At 43.5% G+C, this 19,374-nt stretch overlaps 1 protein-coding gene across 4 annotated transcripts in view; it reads left to right on the forward strand.

The window, feature by feature from the left end:
* CABIN1 (calcineurin binding protein 1) overlaps positions 1-19,374 on the forward strand; it is a 4,301,447-nt gene that overhangs the window by 1,309,090 nt on the left and 2,972,983 nt on the right. For all 4 annotated transcript variants that reach the window (XM_044068841.1, XM_044068840.1, XM_044068839.1 and 1 more), the window contains one exon: positions 1,108-1,257. In XM_044068841.1, coding sequence (XP_043924776.1) covers positions 1,108-1,257 — 150 coding nt within the window. The remainder of the gene's footprint in view (positions 1-1,107; positions 1,258-19,374) is intronic.

A 19,374-nucleotide genomic window follows, 5' to 3' on the forward strand; every position in this document is an offset into this window, starting at 1 on the left:
CATGTTACTTGGCACTTTAATAAAGCTGAATATAAATTATAATTAGAACTGCATTGCAAGGAGAAGTGGTTTGAGTTGAGTGCTTCTGGTTTTGCTTGTACTTGATTTTGACTGGCATTCCAGTAATGTATTTAAAAAGTAATTTATTTTTTCATGCCTCACAACCTTTTGTTTCCATCTAGATATTAAGTAAGCTGTCATGCAGCCAATGCATTGAAATATTTTTATTCTTCTACACGTATTTTTGTCTTGATTGGACTCTCATAATGATGGTTTGCCACCCAGGGCAGCGTATTTAATTAAAGTTAGTTTGTGTGGTTTTAGCTCCTCCCCTTTCTAGGTAATAGAATATGTAAAACCTGGCTATATATTTTTTTATATACTATACTATTTATATATATATTTTTATAAATATTCACATATAGGTTTGCATAGAATGTATCTACAACACTGGTTCTTTATATATATATATATATATATATACATATATATATATATATATACATACATATATATATATATATATATATATATATATATATATGTATGTATGTATATGCTCTGCATTTATATGTTGCACTGTTGCTGCTGATAGATTACTTTTCTTGAAGTGCTTTTTTGAACAGCCAGGTTTTACATATCTATTACACAAGTTTCCCTCCCTTTTTCAGTTGTTTTGATTGGTTGTTCTGTGTTTTAAATATTTGTCAGTTTTCGTGTGATTTTAATATGGTCTGATGAAGCGGATTTGAACCGTGAAAGCGTTTACCTGTTCAACAGAATAAAGGATTTCTCAGTTTTTTCTAAGGATTATTTATTATTCCTGTGAGCCTTGCTTGAAACCTTAGTTTTTGTGACTATGTTTTCATTTTTTGCTTTGTGTTTTCTTCATCAACAACGAGGTATATATATTAATTCTGCAGGTTTATCTGGTTTCCATCTCTTTCACATTTGAATATATTTAGTCTAAAGCCACAGATGCAAGAGTTATAAAGAATTAAGGATCTGCATATTTTTTTTAGAATATCTGTGAAAACAAATTAAAATTTTCTTTTGTTCCACTTAGATGAAATAAAAAAAGAGCTTGTCAAAACTTTCTTTTTGCAGGCTGATATGGAGCAGGCTTTGGAAAACTATGACATTTGCACTGAAATGCTAAGAAGTTACACTACATCAAGTATGAATACTACCAGTGAGAGCGAAATCACCATTAGGATGCCAAATCTACATGTCGACTCCACCATTTCACTGGAAGAGGTACCACCTTTCTTTTATTCCGCAGCTCTGACTTGTTCTGTGCTAGGCTTGACACAAAATAATGAAGAGATCTTTACTTAAACAGAGAGATGAACGATAGTGTCTCATGTGGTGGTGTTACAAGAATTTAGCCTACTGTGTATGTCCATAATGGATAAATTCTGAAGTAATTTACGTATAGTCTGTCATGTTTTAACATTTGTATACTGCATCCCTTATAGCTTTGTCAAGGCTGTCCTCGAACTAATTTTTCTTCATGTTTTACTTGCAATATGCAGCTCATTCCATATTTTAATCATTCAGTCTAAGAACCATTTCTGATTTTTGAGTATTGTATTTTGAGAGGGGAATCCTTATATTAGCAGCTGACCAGTATACAACTTTTAACTGATTCACTCAGGTCCAAACATTGAACCTGAAATGGAAAAGCCATGCAAAGTGGTACTAAGTCTCTCCGGCACATCACTGATTATTATCCCATCCTTCTTAACCTTTTCCTCTGTTTCAGACTCATCATGACTGCTGTCTCTAGTGTCCATATTTTTTTAATCTTTTTAAAGGAAAACTTAATTGTGGTAAAATGTTGTCCTCGTTATAGCTACAGCGAGTGAGAAAATAGTAAAGGTTTTATAGAGGCACCTCCCATTTTAGAGGTGTCAGTGTACACATCCACCAACATACATGGTCTACAAATGCACATTCCTGAAAGCTGGTATCTAGCGTCTTTTGGGCCTTTTTGTTAACTGTTGCTGGTAATTTAGGTGTCTGTTGGCTTACTGGGTTATAAAATGTTATATTTACTTGATGACAGAAGGCCATAAGCCTGTTTGTTCTGTTCTTTAAGAGGATTTAACAGTCTGCGGCTTTCCATTGCTGCCTTATCCCATCCCTTCTGCTCATGCGCTATGCTCTATTGTGGATTTGTTTTTCATTCCCCATTTTGGTAGTCTAGTTTGTGGCTCAGCAATACAGTCTGTGCAGAAGCTGCCAGCTCCGTTTCAGCTGCCACCTCTGCTTCACCTCTTTTGCCACATTTTTCTTGCGTTCTTGTACTTTCCACCCTTCCCTTTCATCTTTTGTGTGTCCTATCTTTTGCTATAATTGTCTGTCAATCTTGTGCAACTGCGTCAGTTGTGTCCATTTCCTCCATTTATTAAAACTCTGTTGGTAGCCCTGAATACTCCATCCCTGACTCTTTCCTGCAGTTTCTCATAACGCCTTCATTTTGCCCCCCCAATTCCTCATGCATCTTGACACTGTTTCCCCAAGCTAGTGTAATCCATTCCCCTAAAGTCCTCCTTCATTCTTTGTATTCTTACCCTTCCTCTCTCTGAACCATGTAGTGGTATGGTCACTTTCAGTCGTGTGTGCCCGCACCTGGAATTCTAAAAATATTTGCTTTGGTTAAAACCATAGCCAGAATTTTGTCCTTTCTGATTTAATCTCCATGTGCCATTACCCCCATGTACCTGTCGCACCAGCAATGATTTTCACTTCTTGTAGCTCTGCCTGCTTCTGTCCCCTTCCTACCCAGGTTCCTTGCACTGTGTTGTCATATTGCCCTTTCATGCCCTACGTCACCCTTGAATTACTCTACTTTAGTGTTCATTTTTTTTCTTCTGGCTGCTGCCTAAGAACCTGCCCTCTTTTTGCTTTGACAACACCTGTCATTTTTGTGCAAATGTACACTCATTGAGCTGTGTTGTTCTAGTTTAGCCCTTGAACATTGCTGTAATTTCTTGACCAAGTTGGACCCTGTTCTTGGCACAGTCTGTCCGTTAGTCTGTTATCTCTGTATTCATCTTCTTACCAGTTTCAAGCCTAATCCTGCACGTCACTTCCCTTTCTTGACCAATATGGAAGCTATTCTTGGCACACTGCTGGTCTCATCTTTCTACCAGTTTCATGCTCTTTTCATTGTCCACTTTTGCAGTCAGCATTCCTAACCTACTTTTTTGTTACCAACTCGGCTGTCTCCATTGGCAAGCTGTCGGTACTTGTTTGAACCGAAGCATGTATTCACCCCCCCCCCCAACTGCCTCTGTCACCTCCTCCCATGTATTTGGAAGTCTGAACCTCAAGATTGGTTTCACTGTAATCTGTCTTCCCCTGTCTCCTTTGTTGAGACTTTTAATGGCCTTCTTGAGTGAGTTTGCAGTCTCCAGAACCCATTTTTGTTCTTGTATCTTTCACTTCCTGTTGATTTCATTATCCCTCCTGTTTGCAGCACTTCCTCCATTTCTGCCACACAGGCTACTGCTAAGTCTTCTTTTCTTCACACCACTGACTGTTGTCCCAACTTCATCTGTCTTTCCCTCTGTTTTGTACCTACCATTCCCACTCTGTCATACTCCTTGGGAACCGTAACTGTCTAATGGATTATCCCACTAGTCACTTTTTTTTGTTCTTGGAATTGTCAAGTTTAATTAGAACATTGTGTGTCCTACCCTTCACTCTCCACCCTCCGGAGGGCCGTTCCTTTAAACTGTCATGCTTCTCATGACTGATAACATTACGAGGTAGCTCTCATCCCATAGGGACAGACGTGTTTTCATGTGTGTTCCACACAGAGGAACACTGTATTCAGTAATTAAATTCAAGTGTGTTCATTTTTATATCACACAGCAGACCACTGTATTCAAAAATTACATTCAGTCTCCTTATGAAGTGTCTAGCTATGTCCCTTTCAAACAAGTGTTATACTAACACCAGTGGGTAATAAACTACTTTTTTTCAGATCATCATAATCTACCATTTTCAGTTTTAATCTTTCACATAAGTTGCATATATGTGTTCATTACAAATGTACTGGTGAAAAGGAACCCAGATTACTGCCAGTAAGTACTTTAAAGAATGAACCATAAACATACTACAAAAAAATCACCTATCTTTATAAAAAAAATTATTACCTTCAATATCAACAAAACCAAAATCATAACCCCAAAAAAGTCTGGTCAGGAATCAATAAACTGCTCCATCCAGGGAATACCAAAACACCTACACCAGCTAACCTGGCTCAGAACCCTCCCAATATAATAGCCAATACATTCAACAAATTCTTCTCTGAAACAGTCACCTCTCTAGCAAACACCATGGCTCCCCCCACTTCCCTTCAAAAGACCTCTCCTCAAAAAAACACCCCCACTCTAAAATTTAGTACAGTCTCCACAGCCTATATATGTAAGTTACTCTCAAAACTTAAACCATGCACTCCTTCAGCTGACCAACTACCAGCTGAATATCTGCAACTAGCAGCAGCAGAACTAGCATACCCAGTCTCCATCTTAATTAACAGAACAATAACCAAGTCTACTATTCCATCCTGCTGGAAAGTCTCCCATATCATTCCTCTGCATAAAGGAGGAAACACTAATGAACTTTCTAATTTCCGGCCTATAGCCTTACTATCACCACTATCTAAAATTATGGAACGCTGTATACACCATCAACTCTTACATCATATTTTACAAAATAGCCTACTTGTAGACTCCCAACATGGTTTTAGGCCTTACCATAGCACTTCCACTGCCCTTCTCTCCTTCACAGACACTATCAACAAAAATCGCAATTACAGCCTGTTCTCCTCTGCTTTATTTCTTGACCTCTCTAAAGCCTTTGATATGGTGAACCATCAACTTCTGCTAGACACTCTGAAATCTCTTTCACTTGACTCTTTGGCATTGCACTGGTTTGACTCTTATTTGAAAGATAGAAAGCAAGCAGTCCTTTGGGACAGCCATCTATCCTCCCAGCTCCCAGTCACTATCTGTGTCCCTCAAGGATCCATCTTAGGTCCCCTTCTCTTCTCCTTATTTATAAATAACCTGTCTACTTCACTCCCAACATCCACTTGTATTCAGTATGCAGATGATTCAACTCTCATCTGTTCTGCTGTATCTCCAGCTGAACTTCATTCTTCCACCCAAAAAGTCTTTACGGCAGCAGAAAAATGGTTCCAACATATCTGTCTCCTCCTTAATCCCAAAAAAAACAAATTATTACTCTTCTCTCCAACCCTTAAGTCTGCCCCTATCTCCTTTTCTATTGTGTCTGACAATGGCACTATCATTACACCTGATTGTTCCACTAAACTACTAGGCTTTACAATAGATAATCAACTAAACTTTGATTGCCACATCGATCTAACCATCAAGGCTGTTAATAAAAAGCTAGGTGCCCTCTATAGACTTAAGCCCTTTCTTACAACCACCACCAGGGTGTCTCTAGCCCAAACTCATCTCATCTCTACATTATTGTATGCCTCTCCATCTTTTATCAACCTTTCAAAATCTAACCTTCAGAAACTTGCCACAGCCTACCATAGCATTGCCAGGTTTGCCACAGGTTCCCCATTTCGTACCCATCACTGTGTTAATCTCAAAAACCTTGACTGGCTTGAACTTCAAAATCTAATTCTCCTACATCAGTTAGTTATCACCTATAAAATTCTCCATTACCCTACTAATACACCCATACTTAATAACCTCATGGCTCCCTTACAGGAATCTTACTTCCCTTCACTCAGCCAACAAACTACTAGTAGCCACTCTCAAATCTCACAATAAAGCTGGTGACTCCTTGTTTACAAATGCTGTTGGCTCATACTGGAATAAACTTCCCATAGAACTGACCACTCTAGGCTCATCTCAACTTTTCAAAAAACAACTAAGGAACTATTTCAAATCTCACTGGCTGTGCCCCTGCTCTAATCTTGAGTGATCTCAGCAACCAACCCTCTCTACAGTCCTCTCCATCACTCTTCTACTTGTCTCTATCTCTAGTACTACCCTTTCTGTATAGCTCACCTAGCATTCCACTTGCATATTTACTTTTCCTATACTGTCTTTTTCTCTTTATACTTCATATATTACTGCAACCTGTCATCTCTCCTTTTATTTTAACATATATGCTGCTCCCTGCTGTGCAAACCTATTTCTTAAAACTAGTGCGCTGGCACAAAATGTTTAGCATAATGTGTTAATACTGTAAATATTGTATAGACTCTTACGTGAGTTACTATTTTTCTCTCTTTTTCGATTTTACCATTTCTGCTTTTGCAAAGAATATGGGACTATGAATCCTCACTGTATTTTAAATTTTTGTTAAAATGCATCTGTATTGTTACGATGCTACATGTGAATAGTCCTTTAGATGCTTATAATTTTGTATCTTACTGTACTGTTTTTATTGTTTTAGTTACTAGTTTATAGTGGAGCTTTTCTCCTCGGGCCTCTGCTGAAAATGGACATGTATCCAGCCAGACTAGCCCGGTCAACAAATGTAAAATAAAATAAAAATAAAAATAATTGTAGCCTATTTTCCACTTTAATGATCATTTTATTACATAGCATGAATAACTTTGTTTCATTTCTTCCTATTTCATTTTGCTACTATTATCTTGAAAAGGATATATTTGGATTTATAAACTGTACTTGATGGAATATGTTTTAAACATGAACATATCTCATTTGGCAGGTACTACTTGTATTTATTTGATATTTGTTTATTGGGAAAGTCCTGCTGGGATAATATCCTATTTAAACTTATTAGAAATACTAACCGTCCAACCCAATACCATATTCACAGGTGACTTTAAGTCCCCCACTGTTAACTTGGAATCCTGTACGACATCAAGCGTACATGGGATTTTGTATTTTGTAAACACAAGCTCCCTGGACCAGATAGTCACTACACCAACCAGGGATGCAACCATACTGGATTTGGTCCTCACTAATATGGGAGACTGCTGCATATCCCCTACTGTAATGCCTTCCCTGGTAAGGTCAGACCAAAGAATGGTCTCCTTTGAAATAAAAATAAAACCAAGAGCCCCAGCTATACCAGGAATATTCAGGAACTATTCTAAAGCTAACCTCCTGCTAGTAAGTGAGAACCTGGCAAAATTCAAGCCCCTATGAAACCTAAGAACACTTCTGCCTATGCAGAACTCTTCAAAGAAGCCCTGTATAAGCATGTTAATAGCTGCATAGAGGCAGCTGTACCCACCAGGAAGAAGTACAGAACTAACTCAAAAAAAAAAACAATGCACTGTAGTGGAATCACAAAATCAATCGGAATGTATAACAGGAGGAAGAAAATCATGTCAAAAATGAGGACGTGCAGCACCCAGCAGGTTAAAGCACTCTCATTAAACTAAACCAGCTCAGAGGACAAAGTCTGCCAAAGCCAAATTTGAGGTACGTTTGGCCTCCCAGGCCAAGGGCAGCCACAAAGCATTCATCTGAAGTTGTTAATCTGCTTCCTATTCATTACTGATGTGTTTGGTTCCAAGCCCTCGGAACCAAGTCGGCCTTATACCAAGCTTGCGTGCACCAAAATCTCTCGAGCGAAGCTGAAACCCACAATGCCCTTCACTCATTTACCTCAGTTCTCGTTTGTCACGCAGTCATATAGCAGCGTTTCACCAAGCTGTCCAGCTAAGTGACCTATTTTTTTCAAATTTTATCAGTATTTGTGAGTTTTTTACTGTCAGTTTATTATCTTTTTTCTAATTTCACTCTCAGCTCTACTCTTTTCATACCATTGTTGGTATTGATCCCTTTACCCTTGTGGTATTCCCAATACCATTGTTGGTATTTCCCCACGCTCTATAACTTTCTTCTACAGTAGCGTGTGTGTGTTTCTTCTGTTATGTTGGGAAAAAAAGGGACTACGGGGTTAAAACACTGCTCTTCTTGCAGTGGTAAACTCCCTAATAGTGAGAATGTGTGTATTGTTTGGGGTTCAGCACTTATTGGCGAAACCTCCTTGTGACATTTGTGCCAGCTTCAGTCAGTGGACGCTGAATGAAAGAAGAAACAAGTTAATCCTTAAGGGCCTGCTTCCTTCACCTTTTTAAGAGGCTATTTCTGTGTCTGAGGTCTCATCCCCTCCTTCTGCAGACAAGAAACATCCTCGTTCAGACCCCTCTTCACTGGTCGGTGAGAGGGGCAAAAGTCATAAGCACAAGGCCCACAAGACTTCTACCGAGCACCGTATCGCCTCCTCAGTTCCGACCACCGCTGCTCTGAGTTTGGCTCCAGTGCTTCATACAGAGGTCGCCTCGTCGGTGCCTGTCCTGGCTCCGACGACTACGGTGCCCACTACAACTTCGGTTCCGACCAATTTGCCTGTCTCTACCTCTGCACCGACTTCGGTTCCGATAACAGCTTCAGAGCCGCTATTGACCTCCACCCCAGCTGTGACCATGGCTCCGATTGTTCCCCTGCTGCCAGTTTCCAAATTAGAATCGGTGCCATTTTTCAATACACCATGGATCCAGTACTCCCAGTCCATTTGCCGGACAAGCCTTGAGCCCCTTTTTGGACCAGCCTGATTCCCCCTCAGGAGATTCGGTAAGGAATTGGATGTGGTGCGCCACTTTGATCAGCTGCTGACCGCCAGGGGAATTACAAATTTTCCTAGAGCCCATCCCACTATGGGGTTTGGGTCTATTACCCCAGCGACCCCTATGTATTCTCCTCCCTTGGATCCCTCGGTTCCGAGGCTCATATTTCTGACGTCTGTGAGAGGACCCCTTACCTTGGCGCCGACCACGACTGTGTCTGAAGGTCTGAGGTCCCATTGGGTGTCAAGTTTCGTCGGAACCCACCCTTCTTTAATCTCATGCTTGGGGGGGGTGGAACCCTCAGTTCTGGCCATGGTTCCGTCTTCGGGTCCGAGGGTGACTCCTGCCCCAATTTTGCTTGATGCTCTGTCACCAGGAGCAGATCGCGTGGAGTGGGGTGTGACTCCAGTTCCGAAATTGTCTTCTTCGGTTCCGGGCACCCATTCCTTTCCAGGCGGGCCTGCTTTCCGGGTGATGGAGAGGGTGCTTGCTTCTAGCAACCCTCCTACGTCAGAACTTCCACCCATTCCCTCTGAGCTGCAGCTATCAAAGGCCACCCCCCCCAGGACTCCAAGAACGCAAGGTCCAGGAAACCCCTGTTCAGGGTATTTCCCTTTCTGAGTCTTCTTTGGTTGCTCCCACCAAAGACCCTCCTTGGAAATGGGAGTGTAAAAGGAAACACATGGACTCCCCAGAGGAGTCCCTCACGGAAGATACAGACTACGATGATGGGGAAGGATCCCCATGGTCATCCCCTGACTGTCTCATTTGGAGACATCCTGAAAATCTTGACGCCGAGTGGTGACTGGAAACCCTCCAATCCTTCCTCAGAGGAATCCGTATTCCTGCAGGCCTTCCGCTCTCAGCCCTCTACTTCTTGGATTAACCCCCCCCCCGCGTTGGTCAAGCTCATTGTGCAGCGGGCATGGAAGAATTGAGGCCATCCCCAGGAGATTAGATAAGATACTCTCCCCTCCAGAGGATCAACCCCATTGGTCTAGAGGTTTGCCAGTAGACACTATGGTGGTGGCGGCGGCGGCAGCCACGAAAAAGGACCTTGTGGAGGAAAGTCCTGCTGTCCATCCACCCAACAGGGAGTCCCGGGTGGTGGACAGGTTAGGGAAGCGAGTTTTTGCGTCAGTGACCTTTGCTGTCAGGTCTCTGAACTTTTTGGCACATTTTACAAGGCTCCAGAGAGATCTCATCACCGAGCTCTCTGGAACCCTTACGGATCAAGTTTCAGATGGGGCACGTGATAAAGTTGCTTCCCAACTTGCCACCCTAGAGTCAATTTCCAATTCGTCCATGAGGTTGCTGTCCCACGCAACCGAAGGAGCAGCTAGAGCTGCGGGTGCAGGCGTAGTTATGAGACACCACGCCTGGATGCACATTTGTGACCTCACGGACTCCTTCAAGTCTTCCTTTTTAAACGCCCCTATCAAACCATCAACTTTGTTCGGTGCTAAGGTAAAGGATACGTTAGCCAGGTGTGAGCAGGATGGGAAGACCTTGTCTGATGTGGGTCTACGTTTTTCCAAACCTCAGAACTCCTTCTCCAGGAACCACAGAAGTGGAAAGATGTGGCACAAGAAGTCTCAATGTCCTTTCCGTGAGGCACGTGGTGAGTACTCCCCCAGAGGCAGAGGGGGTTCCAGTAATGGAAGATGCCCCTTTCAGGGCAGAGAGGGTTCCCAAAATCAGGACTCCAGAGATTCTTTCTCGGGAAGACTGTATCAGTGCTCCTGAAGCGCTGCCCAATTGCTTTCCTCTGGAAGCAGTTGGGGTGCATTTCTCTCTCACCAAGCTGCCTGGCTCTCTTACAAACGATCAGTGGGTGCAGAGAATAATTTCTAGAGGCTATCACATTCCCCAAATCTCTTATCCAAGACCTCCGAAATCCCTTCCCGATGTTCCACCCAGTCAAAGGGAGGAGGCAGCTTCTGAAATACGTAAGCTGTATCAAAAATGAGTCATCCAACAGTTCCCCCCAGACCAGTGCAGATCAGGGTTTTACTCAAGATTCTTTTTAGTGCCAAAGAAGACTGAGGACTGGAGGCATTTTGGATCTCAGCCAGCTAAACATATCAGTGGTTCAGACCAAGTTCCGCATGGTCACGATTCAGTGCATCCTCCCCTTTCTTCAGGAGGGTGTGTGGATGTGCTCGTTAGACCTCCGGGATGCATATTACCACATCAAAATGGACAAGCCGTCCAGGAGTCTCCTTTGCTTCCGGCTGTTAGCCAATCACTACCAATTCAGAACCCTGCCATTCAGTCTCTCAACGGCCCCCATATTGCTCACAAAATGCCTAGCAGTGGTCACAGCTCATTTGAGACTTCAGGGATTCCAGGGGTTTCCATATTTAGATGATTGGTTCCTCTCCACCCCCACCAAGTACCTTCTGGTCAGGGCCCTCCGCTACACTGTAGTACTAGCGGAGTCGCTGGGCATCCACCATCCACTGAAAAAATCCAACCTTCAGCCCTCACAGCGACTGGAATTTATAGGGGCAGTATTCAACAGTCAATCAAGTCTGGTCTCTCTTCCCCCTCACAGGCTTCAGTGATTAAGGGCACAAGTTCAAATGATACTCTGTCGAAGAAAGGTGTCTGCAAGGGAAGTCCTTCCGGCTCTGGGGTCTATGGCGGCAGCCATCCCTATTGTTCCCCAAGCCAGATTACACGAGACTGCTACAATGGCTCCTTCTGTCCCAGTGGATATCCAAGCTTCATCCCCTGAGCTCACAGATTCTCATCACCAACACCTGCAAACAAGATCTCCCCTGGTGGTTGAGTACAGATGAAAATCTTTGGTGTCGCCCCTTCCAGGCTGCCCAACCCAGTGCCACGGTGACCACGGATGCTTCCTTGATAGGGTTGGGGGGGGCACTTCCAGGGAAAGTCAGTCCACGGCTCGTGGTCCAGCATAGAGGTCAATTTGCATATCATTGTCCTGGAGATGAGCGGTGCTATTGGCATTGTAAGCATTCCATCCGCTCCTTCCGTCAGGAATGATTGCTATCCAGTCGGACAGCATGTCCGTTGTCTGGTACATAAACAGGGAGGGCCCAAATCCTACCCCCTATGTCATGAAGCCATGAGAATCTGGCATTGGGCGATAGCTTCCAACCACTTTCTAATCGCAAAGCATATCCCGGGGAGCTCCAACGTGATTGCGGACAGGCTGAGCAAATGTATCCTCCATCCTCACGAGTGGTCTCTCAATCCAAGTGTGATGACAGAAATCTTCAGCTGTTGGAGCCAGCCATGCTGTGATCTTTTCACCTCCCACTCAAGCACAAAATGCAGCAGCTACTTTGCCCTCTTTCCCCCTCATGGGGAGTCACCGAGAGACTCTTTGATTCACAATTGGCCCGCGGGTCACCTTTATGCTTATCCTCCGATACCTGTGACCCCCCCCCTCCTTTTAAGGAAAGCTATTCAGTTGAGAAGCAAAGTGATCCTCATTGCCCCGTTCTGGCCTCGTCCAAGTGTGGTTTCCCTTCCTCCGACCTCATCTGTTACAACCTCCTTGGATCCTAGACACTCGTCAGGACCTCATATCTCACCCACAAGGGCCGACTCCACTGAATCTATCCACTCTCGAGCTGACGGCTTGGTTTCTCCACTTCTGTTAATTGCCAGGCTGGAAAACCTTTCTTCATCTGTCCATGATATTATCCTGGCCTCCCATAAACCATCCACCAGAAGACTTTACCAGGGACAAATAAAGATTCTCTATCTGGTCACATAATCGGAAGATAGATCCGTTTTCAGCTCCTGTAGCTACTATTCTTCATTACCTTGCTGAGTTGTTCAACAATGGTGCATCAGCTTCCATCATTCACGTCCATTTAGCAGCTGTTTCCAACTTCCATAATGGTTCAGATGGAGTCCCACTTATTTCCACCCGACTTTGCAGGACCTTCCTCAGGGGAATTTTCCACAGCAGACCTCCCATCAGGTAGCTGGTGGAGTCATGGAATCTCTCCTGGGTTCTCCAGTCTCTCTCTACCCCCTTTTGAGCCTGCTGCAACATGTGAGCTAAATTTCCAGTCATGGAAATCCTTGTTTCTGGCGGCGGTCACTTCAGCCAGACGAATATATGAGTTGCAAGCCTTATGCATCAAAAGCCCTTATCTGACCTTCCGTAAGGACAAGAGTATAACTTAGTACTAATCCATCTTTTCTCCCCAAGGTGGTTTTCGACTTTTCTATTAACCAGTCCATTGAGCTTCCCTGTATTCTTTCCAAATTATTCAAACAAGGGAGAATACTGCCTGCATTCATTGGATATTCATAGACAACTACGTTTCTACCTGGACAGAACTAAGTCCTTTCACAAGTCAGACCAACTTTTCATTTCCTTTTTCTGGTCCTAGAATGGGGTGTGCAGTATCTAAAGTTACTTTGTCAAAATGGCTCAGGGATTGTATTAGCTTCTCATATTCGCTTGCAAATGAATCTAAGCCTGATCAAATCAAAACTCACTCAACTAGGGCTATTGCAGCATCGGTTGCCTTCCACTCTAGGGCCTCCATGGATGACATCTGTGCAGCAGCCATTTGGTCTAAACTCCATACATTCATCAAGCATTACAAATTGGATCTGATCTCCAGGGGAACAGTGGCCTTTGGCTCAATGGTTCTCAGGAATGTTCTTCCATAAGGGCCACCCAGGTTCTCCAAGTAGCTTGGGATTCTGTCCCATCAGTGATGAATAGGAAGAAGATTAACAACTTCAGATAAAGAAGTTATGTCTTACCATAACCTTCTCATCTGTGTTGTTGATGATCTTCCATTCATCACATCCTCCCACCGACCCCCACCAAAGGCTCCTGGCGGATCTTCTGTGTCCTTGTGGTGTTTCAGGGTTTCTGCGCAGAGATGGCCTCTGACTTTGTTTCTTCTATATGTTGCATGCAAACTCGATCTGAGGTAACTGAGTGAAGGGAATTGTGGGTAGCAGCTTAGCTCGAGAGTTTTTGGTGCACGCAAGCTTGGTATAAGGCCGACTCGGTTCCGAGGGCTCGAAACTGAACCCATCAGTGATGACTGGAAGATCATCAACAACTCAGATGGAACATTATAGTAAGACATAACTTCTTTTTTAGCTATGTCCACAACCTGAAAGGCAATATACAATTGTGTACAGAGCTCATTTTAAATGGAACCACCTATACTGAGCCAGAAGATATAGCAAACCTCCTGGCTGATAAATTCAGTTCAAGTTCCAACTTTACTCCTCTCTCCCCCTCAACTTTCCCTCAGGAAATATGATCAGATATAATGCCCCCTACTATCACTAGGGAACAGGTCTTTAATGCTCTCTCTAAGACCAAGAACACTGCATCAGTGGGCCCAGACAGTATCCCAGGATGCCTTCTAAATAGCATGAAACGTGACCTATCAGGGCCTCTGGAATTACTATTTGACTGTAGCCTCCAAACAGGCTTTGTGCATCATGAATGGAGAGAAAGGCAACAGTCATCCCTCTGCACAAAGGTGGGCCATCTACAAACCCTGGAAACTACAGACCGATAAGTCTCACTAGACTTGTATGTAAAGCCATGGAAAGAATTATCATGGAAATGATCAATAGAGAGATATAGTAAATCTCCAGACACTGGACCCAACCCAGTTTGGTTTCGTCAAGGGCAGATCATGCCTACTCAACCTGGTGGACTTCTTTGAGAAGGTCACCAAAGCAATGGGTGAGGGCAAAATTGTTCACACTGCCTACCTTGACCTGACCAAGGCATTTGACACGATATCCCACTCAGGCATTGTTGACAAACTGAAGAGGTTAGGTACAAACCATATGTCACCCAATGGATAGCTAACTGGCTCCCAGACAGGACCCAGGAAGTTAGAATTAGGGAGCCCACCTCCACAGAGGCCAGTCACAAGTGGAGTCCCTCAGGGATCAGTCCCTGGACTGTTCCTTTTTGGCATCTACTTATCAGAAGTCAAGCCCAATGTCAGTGGTCTCTAGCTGACCAAATTTGCAGATGATTGCAAATTATGAGCTGTCATTGAGTCTCACACTGACACAAATGTTCTCCAGGAGGGCCTGGTGTCAGAGTCATGGACTAAAACTAAATGCCAAGAAATGCTTAATAGTATCCTTTGGGAAGTCATCCATTCCTGGTAACTATCATATTGACAACACACCCCTTAGAGTTGACCAGTAGTCAGGGACTTGGGGACACAGAGATTGTAATCTAGCCATTGATAATCACGTGTCTACAGTGGTGAGGAAATCATTGTGTTGCGCAACTTATAAACAACATTATGGCATCTAAGTCCAAGGAAGTCATTGTTCCACTGTATTTGGCATTCATCAGACCTATCATTGGGTACAATGCCCCTTTTGGTATGTACCTAACCAGGCATATGCAACAACTAGAACGTCCACAGGGGTTCCTCATTAAAAGAATACAGGTGTAAGTAATATGTCATATGCAGACCACCTCAAGGCCCTAACCCTATATTCTGTCTACTACAGGCTTTTGAGGGGAGATCTATGCCTGGCAAACAGGGCATTGTCAGACCCCACTCTGATGGAACTCCTGCATAGCTACAAAACAAACAGTACCAGAATTACCCAATGTTCTTCGTGTTTCACTGTTGCAGTCATTACATTTGGGTAATCTGCCGGCAGGTTGCCCTACGTCTGCCTGAATAACAAAGTCTTGGGTCCTGCATCAGTTGCCATCTCCTCTTCCATGATGTCAGGTCATCAGGGGTATAAAACATGCAGCTGACGCCATTTTATTCAGTCTTTCTTGCCGCGCGGTGCCTGAAGCAGAAGCAGTTCGCAAGTGCTGGTCGGCTGACTCCTGAAATTTTTGCATTCGAGTTTCAGAACCGAAGTCTTCAACTGAAGCTAAGTACCCCATTGGGGAAATTTTTCTTGCTCCTTACCGATTTCAGTAAAAAAAGTTAATAATTGCATTACTTGTGGGAAGCAAATACCTCATAAGAATTTTCATTTGTACTGTATTCCTTGCCTAGGCCCAGATCATAACGTGCCTTGCTGTCTGTTTTGTGCTAGGTTTAACCAACGTACTATTAAGCATCGGTATATTTTTGCTTCAAAATATTTTGGATCCAGATTTAATTGTCTTGAAATGTCATCGGATAACAATCTGACTAGCGGAGTTCACAAAAAATGCAAAGAAAAAGACAGAGACAGACCGAGGTCCAAAACTGACGATGAAGCTTCTCCTAAGCCAGTTGCCGGTTCGCCAGTACTCAGTGAGGCGCTTTCGCAGCCTCTGATACCCACTACTTTTGAGTCGCAGGCCTCTACCGAGACCTATGCGGAGTCTGGTATGCCGCGAGATTCTCAGAGTATTGAACCCGCGGATGTCTCTCCCTTGGATGGGTCCGGCGCTGCTGAGCAGTCACCGGCTTCTGAAGGTGTTTTCAGGCCTCAACGTTTTTATATAAAACCGCCAGCTTCAAAAACAAGATTAAAAACATCTTCTGAGTCTAAAAAATGACGCATGAGCCATGTGCTCAGGCCCCTATGCCTAAAAAAACAGATGATCAAAATGGCTGAGGACTTAGTTACCTTGATCAGGGGTTCCCAACCCCCTCTGCTAAGAGGTCTAGGCAAGACACTGATTATGAATCTTCAGATCAGGTTTCCATTTCTTCTGATCAGGAATTTTCTATTCCACCCTATGAGGATTCAGATGCAGAGGAATCCATCCCATCTGCATCTCCTCCTGAGGATTATTCTTTTGGAGAAACCTTGCATACTTTAAGGGAACATTTTCATTGGGAGAGTCAGGATTTCTCTGAATCAAAAAAGAGGCTTAGGGATTTCCTTCTTCCTCAGCATAGGCCTTTGGCAATACCTCCTGTATTAGACATTGTTGATGTGTTTTCGGAATCAAGCATGGCTCCTGATTCCCTGCCTCCGGCTCCTAGTAAGCCAGACAGATATTACAGGGTTCCTGACTCCCACAAATTTCTATTCAAAAATCCTGCTGCTGATCCTGAGACTATCTCACAGGGTCCCACAGGTGTAAAGACCTCTACAGCAAAAAATCCTACCCCCTCTGATAGAGATTCCAGGGTGCTGGATAGATGGGGAAAGAATGTTTATACATCTGCAACCTTGGCAATTAGGGCTTAAACTGCCAGTTTCATATGCTTAACTATCAACAGCATGTTATAGGTTTATTGAACCAGAAAATTATGTTAATTTCTGATTGTGTGTAAAATAAAGAATTACAGGAATTATTGCATGCAGCAGAACAGGTTGGAAAACATAATTTGCAATGTGGTTTTGATTCCTTGGAGGCTTCTTGCAGGGCTGCAGTTACTGGATCTGTGATTAGAAGGCATGCCTGGCTCAAGGAGCAAAATCTGCCTGTCCCTGTTAAAGCTAAATTGTTGGATGCACCTTTACAGCATGATAATCTGTTTGGTAATAAGGCAGAAGAGGTTTTAAAGAAAATGGAAGACAATGCTAAATCTATGCAAACTGTAAAATATTTCTTACAAGTGCAGCCACCCAGGTTCAGTAGGCACTGGCCTACTAAAACTTGGTCCTTTCCTGTGACCAACAGAACCTCTCAAGGCAAATCCAGATGCTCAAAAGTCTCTAGGTACTAATCACAGGGTTCTTACAGGTCAAAGCAATGGGGTTCCTCCACCTCCAAATCTGGAGGAAACAAAGCACAACCCTACAGTAAGCAGTCTCAATGACTTCCCTTTACCTTCACCAAGCATTTATCTTTTGGCAGCCCCCTTGGGGGGAAAATGAGAAATTCTTGCTCAGAATTGGCAGTTAATTACCCAGGACAAGTGGGTATTAAACATAGTATCCCAGGGATACAGATTTCATTTCCATACTTTGCCATTTCCAAACGGTTGGCCAGATCTGCCACAAAATCAATGGGCAGAGGCTCAGAAACAAGTTATGTCCCTCATGGATATGGGGGCTATTCAGCCAGTACCAAAAAAGGAAAAAGGGCAAGGTTTTTATTCAAGGCTGTTCCTGGTACCCAGAAAAGACAATGCCTGGCATCCAATACTGGACTTATTGATTTTGAACACGTTCCTGGACATTCCAAAATTCAAAATGCTGAGTTTACAACAGCTACTGCCTATACCGGGCAGGAACGCTTGGTTAGTGACTCTAGACTTAAAAGAGGCATACCTGCATATCCCAATAAGGGAATCGTGCAGAAGATACCTCTGCTTCAAGGCAGGTTTTTTGCATTACCAATTCTCTGCACTGCCCTTTGGCTTATCTACTGCACCCAGGGTCTTTAGAAAGTGCCTGGCACCAGTAATTGCATTTTGCAGACAAAGTAGCATACAAATTTATCCTTACCTGGACGACTGTCTCATTCAAGCAGAGAACAAGGACATTCTTCTTCAACATCTGGCATTTGTAAAAAGGCTTCTAACATGCCTAGGGTACACAATAAATGAAAAGAAAGCACAACTGGTACCCACAAATGATTACATTCGTGGGTGCAAGCTTGAATACAACTGCCCAGATGGCTTACCTTACGCCAGACAAACAAAGGCAACTGACAACATACTTCAAACAGATGGCAACAAAAACCCAGTTATCTGAAAGACAAATTTTGCAGGCTTTGAGGTTCATGGCATCCTGCATTCTACTCATTCCATATGCAAGGTTGCATATGAGGAAACTTCACTGGTACCTAAAACGTTTATGGAGTCAACATTATCACAGTCTGGAAACAATGATTCCTCTCATTCCCTGCCTACAACAGGAGTTTATGTGGTGGGCAGAGGCATGTCACCAAAACAAGGGACTGTCATTCTCTCTACCCCCTGCCACCCAAACCCTAACTACAGACACATCAGACTATGCTTGGGGGCCCACCTGGCGGGGAGATGCATTCAGGGCATATGGAGCCCAAAACAAATGCATCTACATATCAACCAGAAAGAGATGCTAGCTGTTCAGAATGCTCTGACAGCCTTCAAGGACTTACTTCATCCAGGACAACTACTGATAGACGGACAACACCACGGTTATGTGGTACATAAACAAGCAGGGGGGTACACATTCCTACCTCCTTTGCATACTAGCCATGGCATTGTTGAACACAGCATTGACATACCAAGTACATATTCAAGCTCAGTTCCTGCCAGAAAAACAAAATACTCTGGCAGACGACCTAAACAGAAATCTTATGGACCCGCATGAGTGGAAACTGGATCCACAAATCTTCAGCATAGCAACACAGAAATGGGGGGAGCCCAGACATAGATCTATTTGCCTCTCCTCAAAATTATCAACTGGACAAATTCTGCACAAGGACTTATCACAGACAAGCATGGAAAGTGGATGCCCTATCCTTCAGTTGGAAAAACCTATCAGTCTATGCCTTTCCCCCTCTGGCTCTTCTTTCCAAGGTCTTACTGAAGGTCAGACAGGAAAAACCAAAAATGATCCTGATTGCTCTGGACTGGCCTCGCCAGCACTAGCACCCAATTCTAAGGAATATCTCTCAACTCCCTCCTTGGTACTTGCCTCAAATACCTCATCTAGTGTCTCAGCAGAACAGTCAAATTCTGCACACTTTGATCCAAACTCTGAACCTTGCAGCATGGCTGATCATTTAATTATTCAAACACCACCTCTCAGTAAATCTGTGATGAATGTCATTTTGGGAGACAGAAGGCCTAGTACTAGAAAATCTTATGCTGATAAATGGAAAAGATTCTGTGCATGGAACCCAAGCACAAGGAACGGACACAGCAAAACCA

Source organism: Protopterus annectens, chromosome 4.part0, assembly GCF_019279795.1.
Source record: "Protopterus annectens isolate FY-2018-M chromosome 4.part0, PAN1.0, whole genome shotgun sequence".
NCBI lineage: Eukaryota > Metazoa > Chordata > Ceratodontiformes > Protopteridae > Protopterus > Protopterus annectens.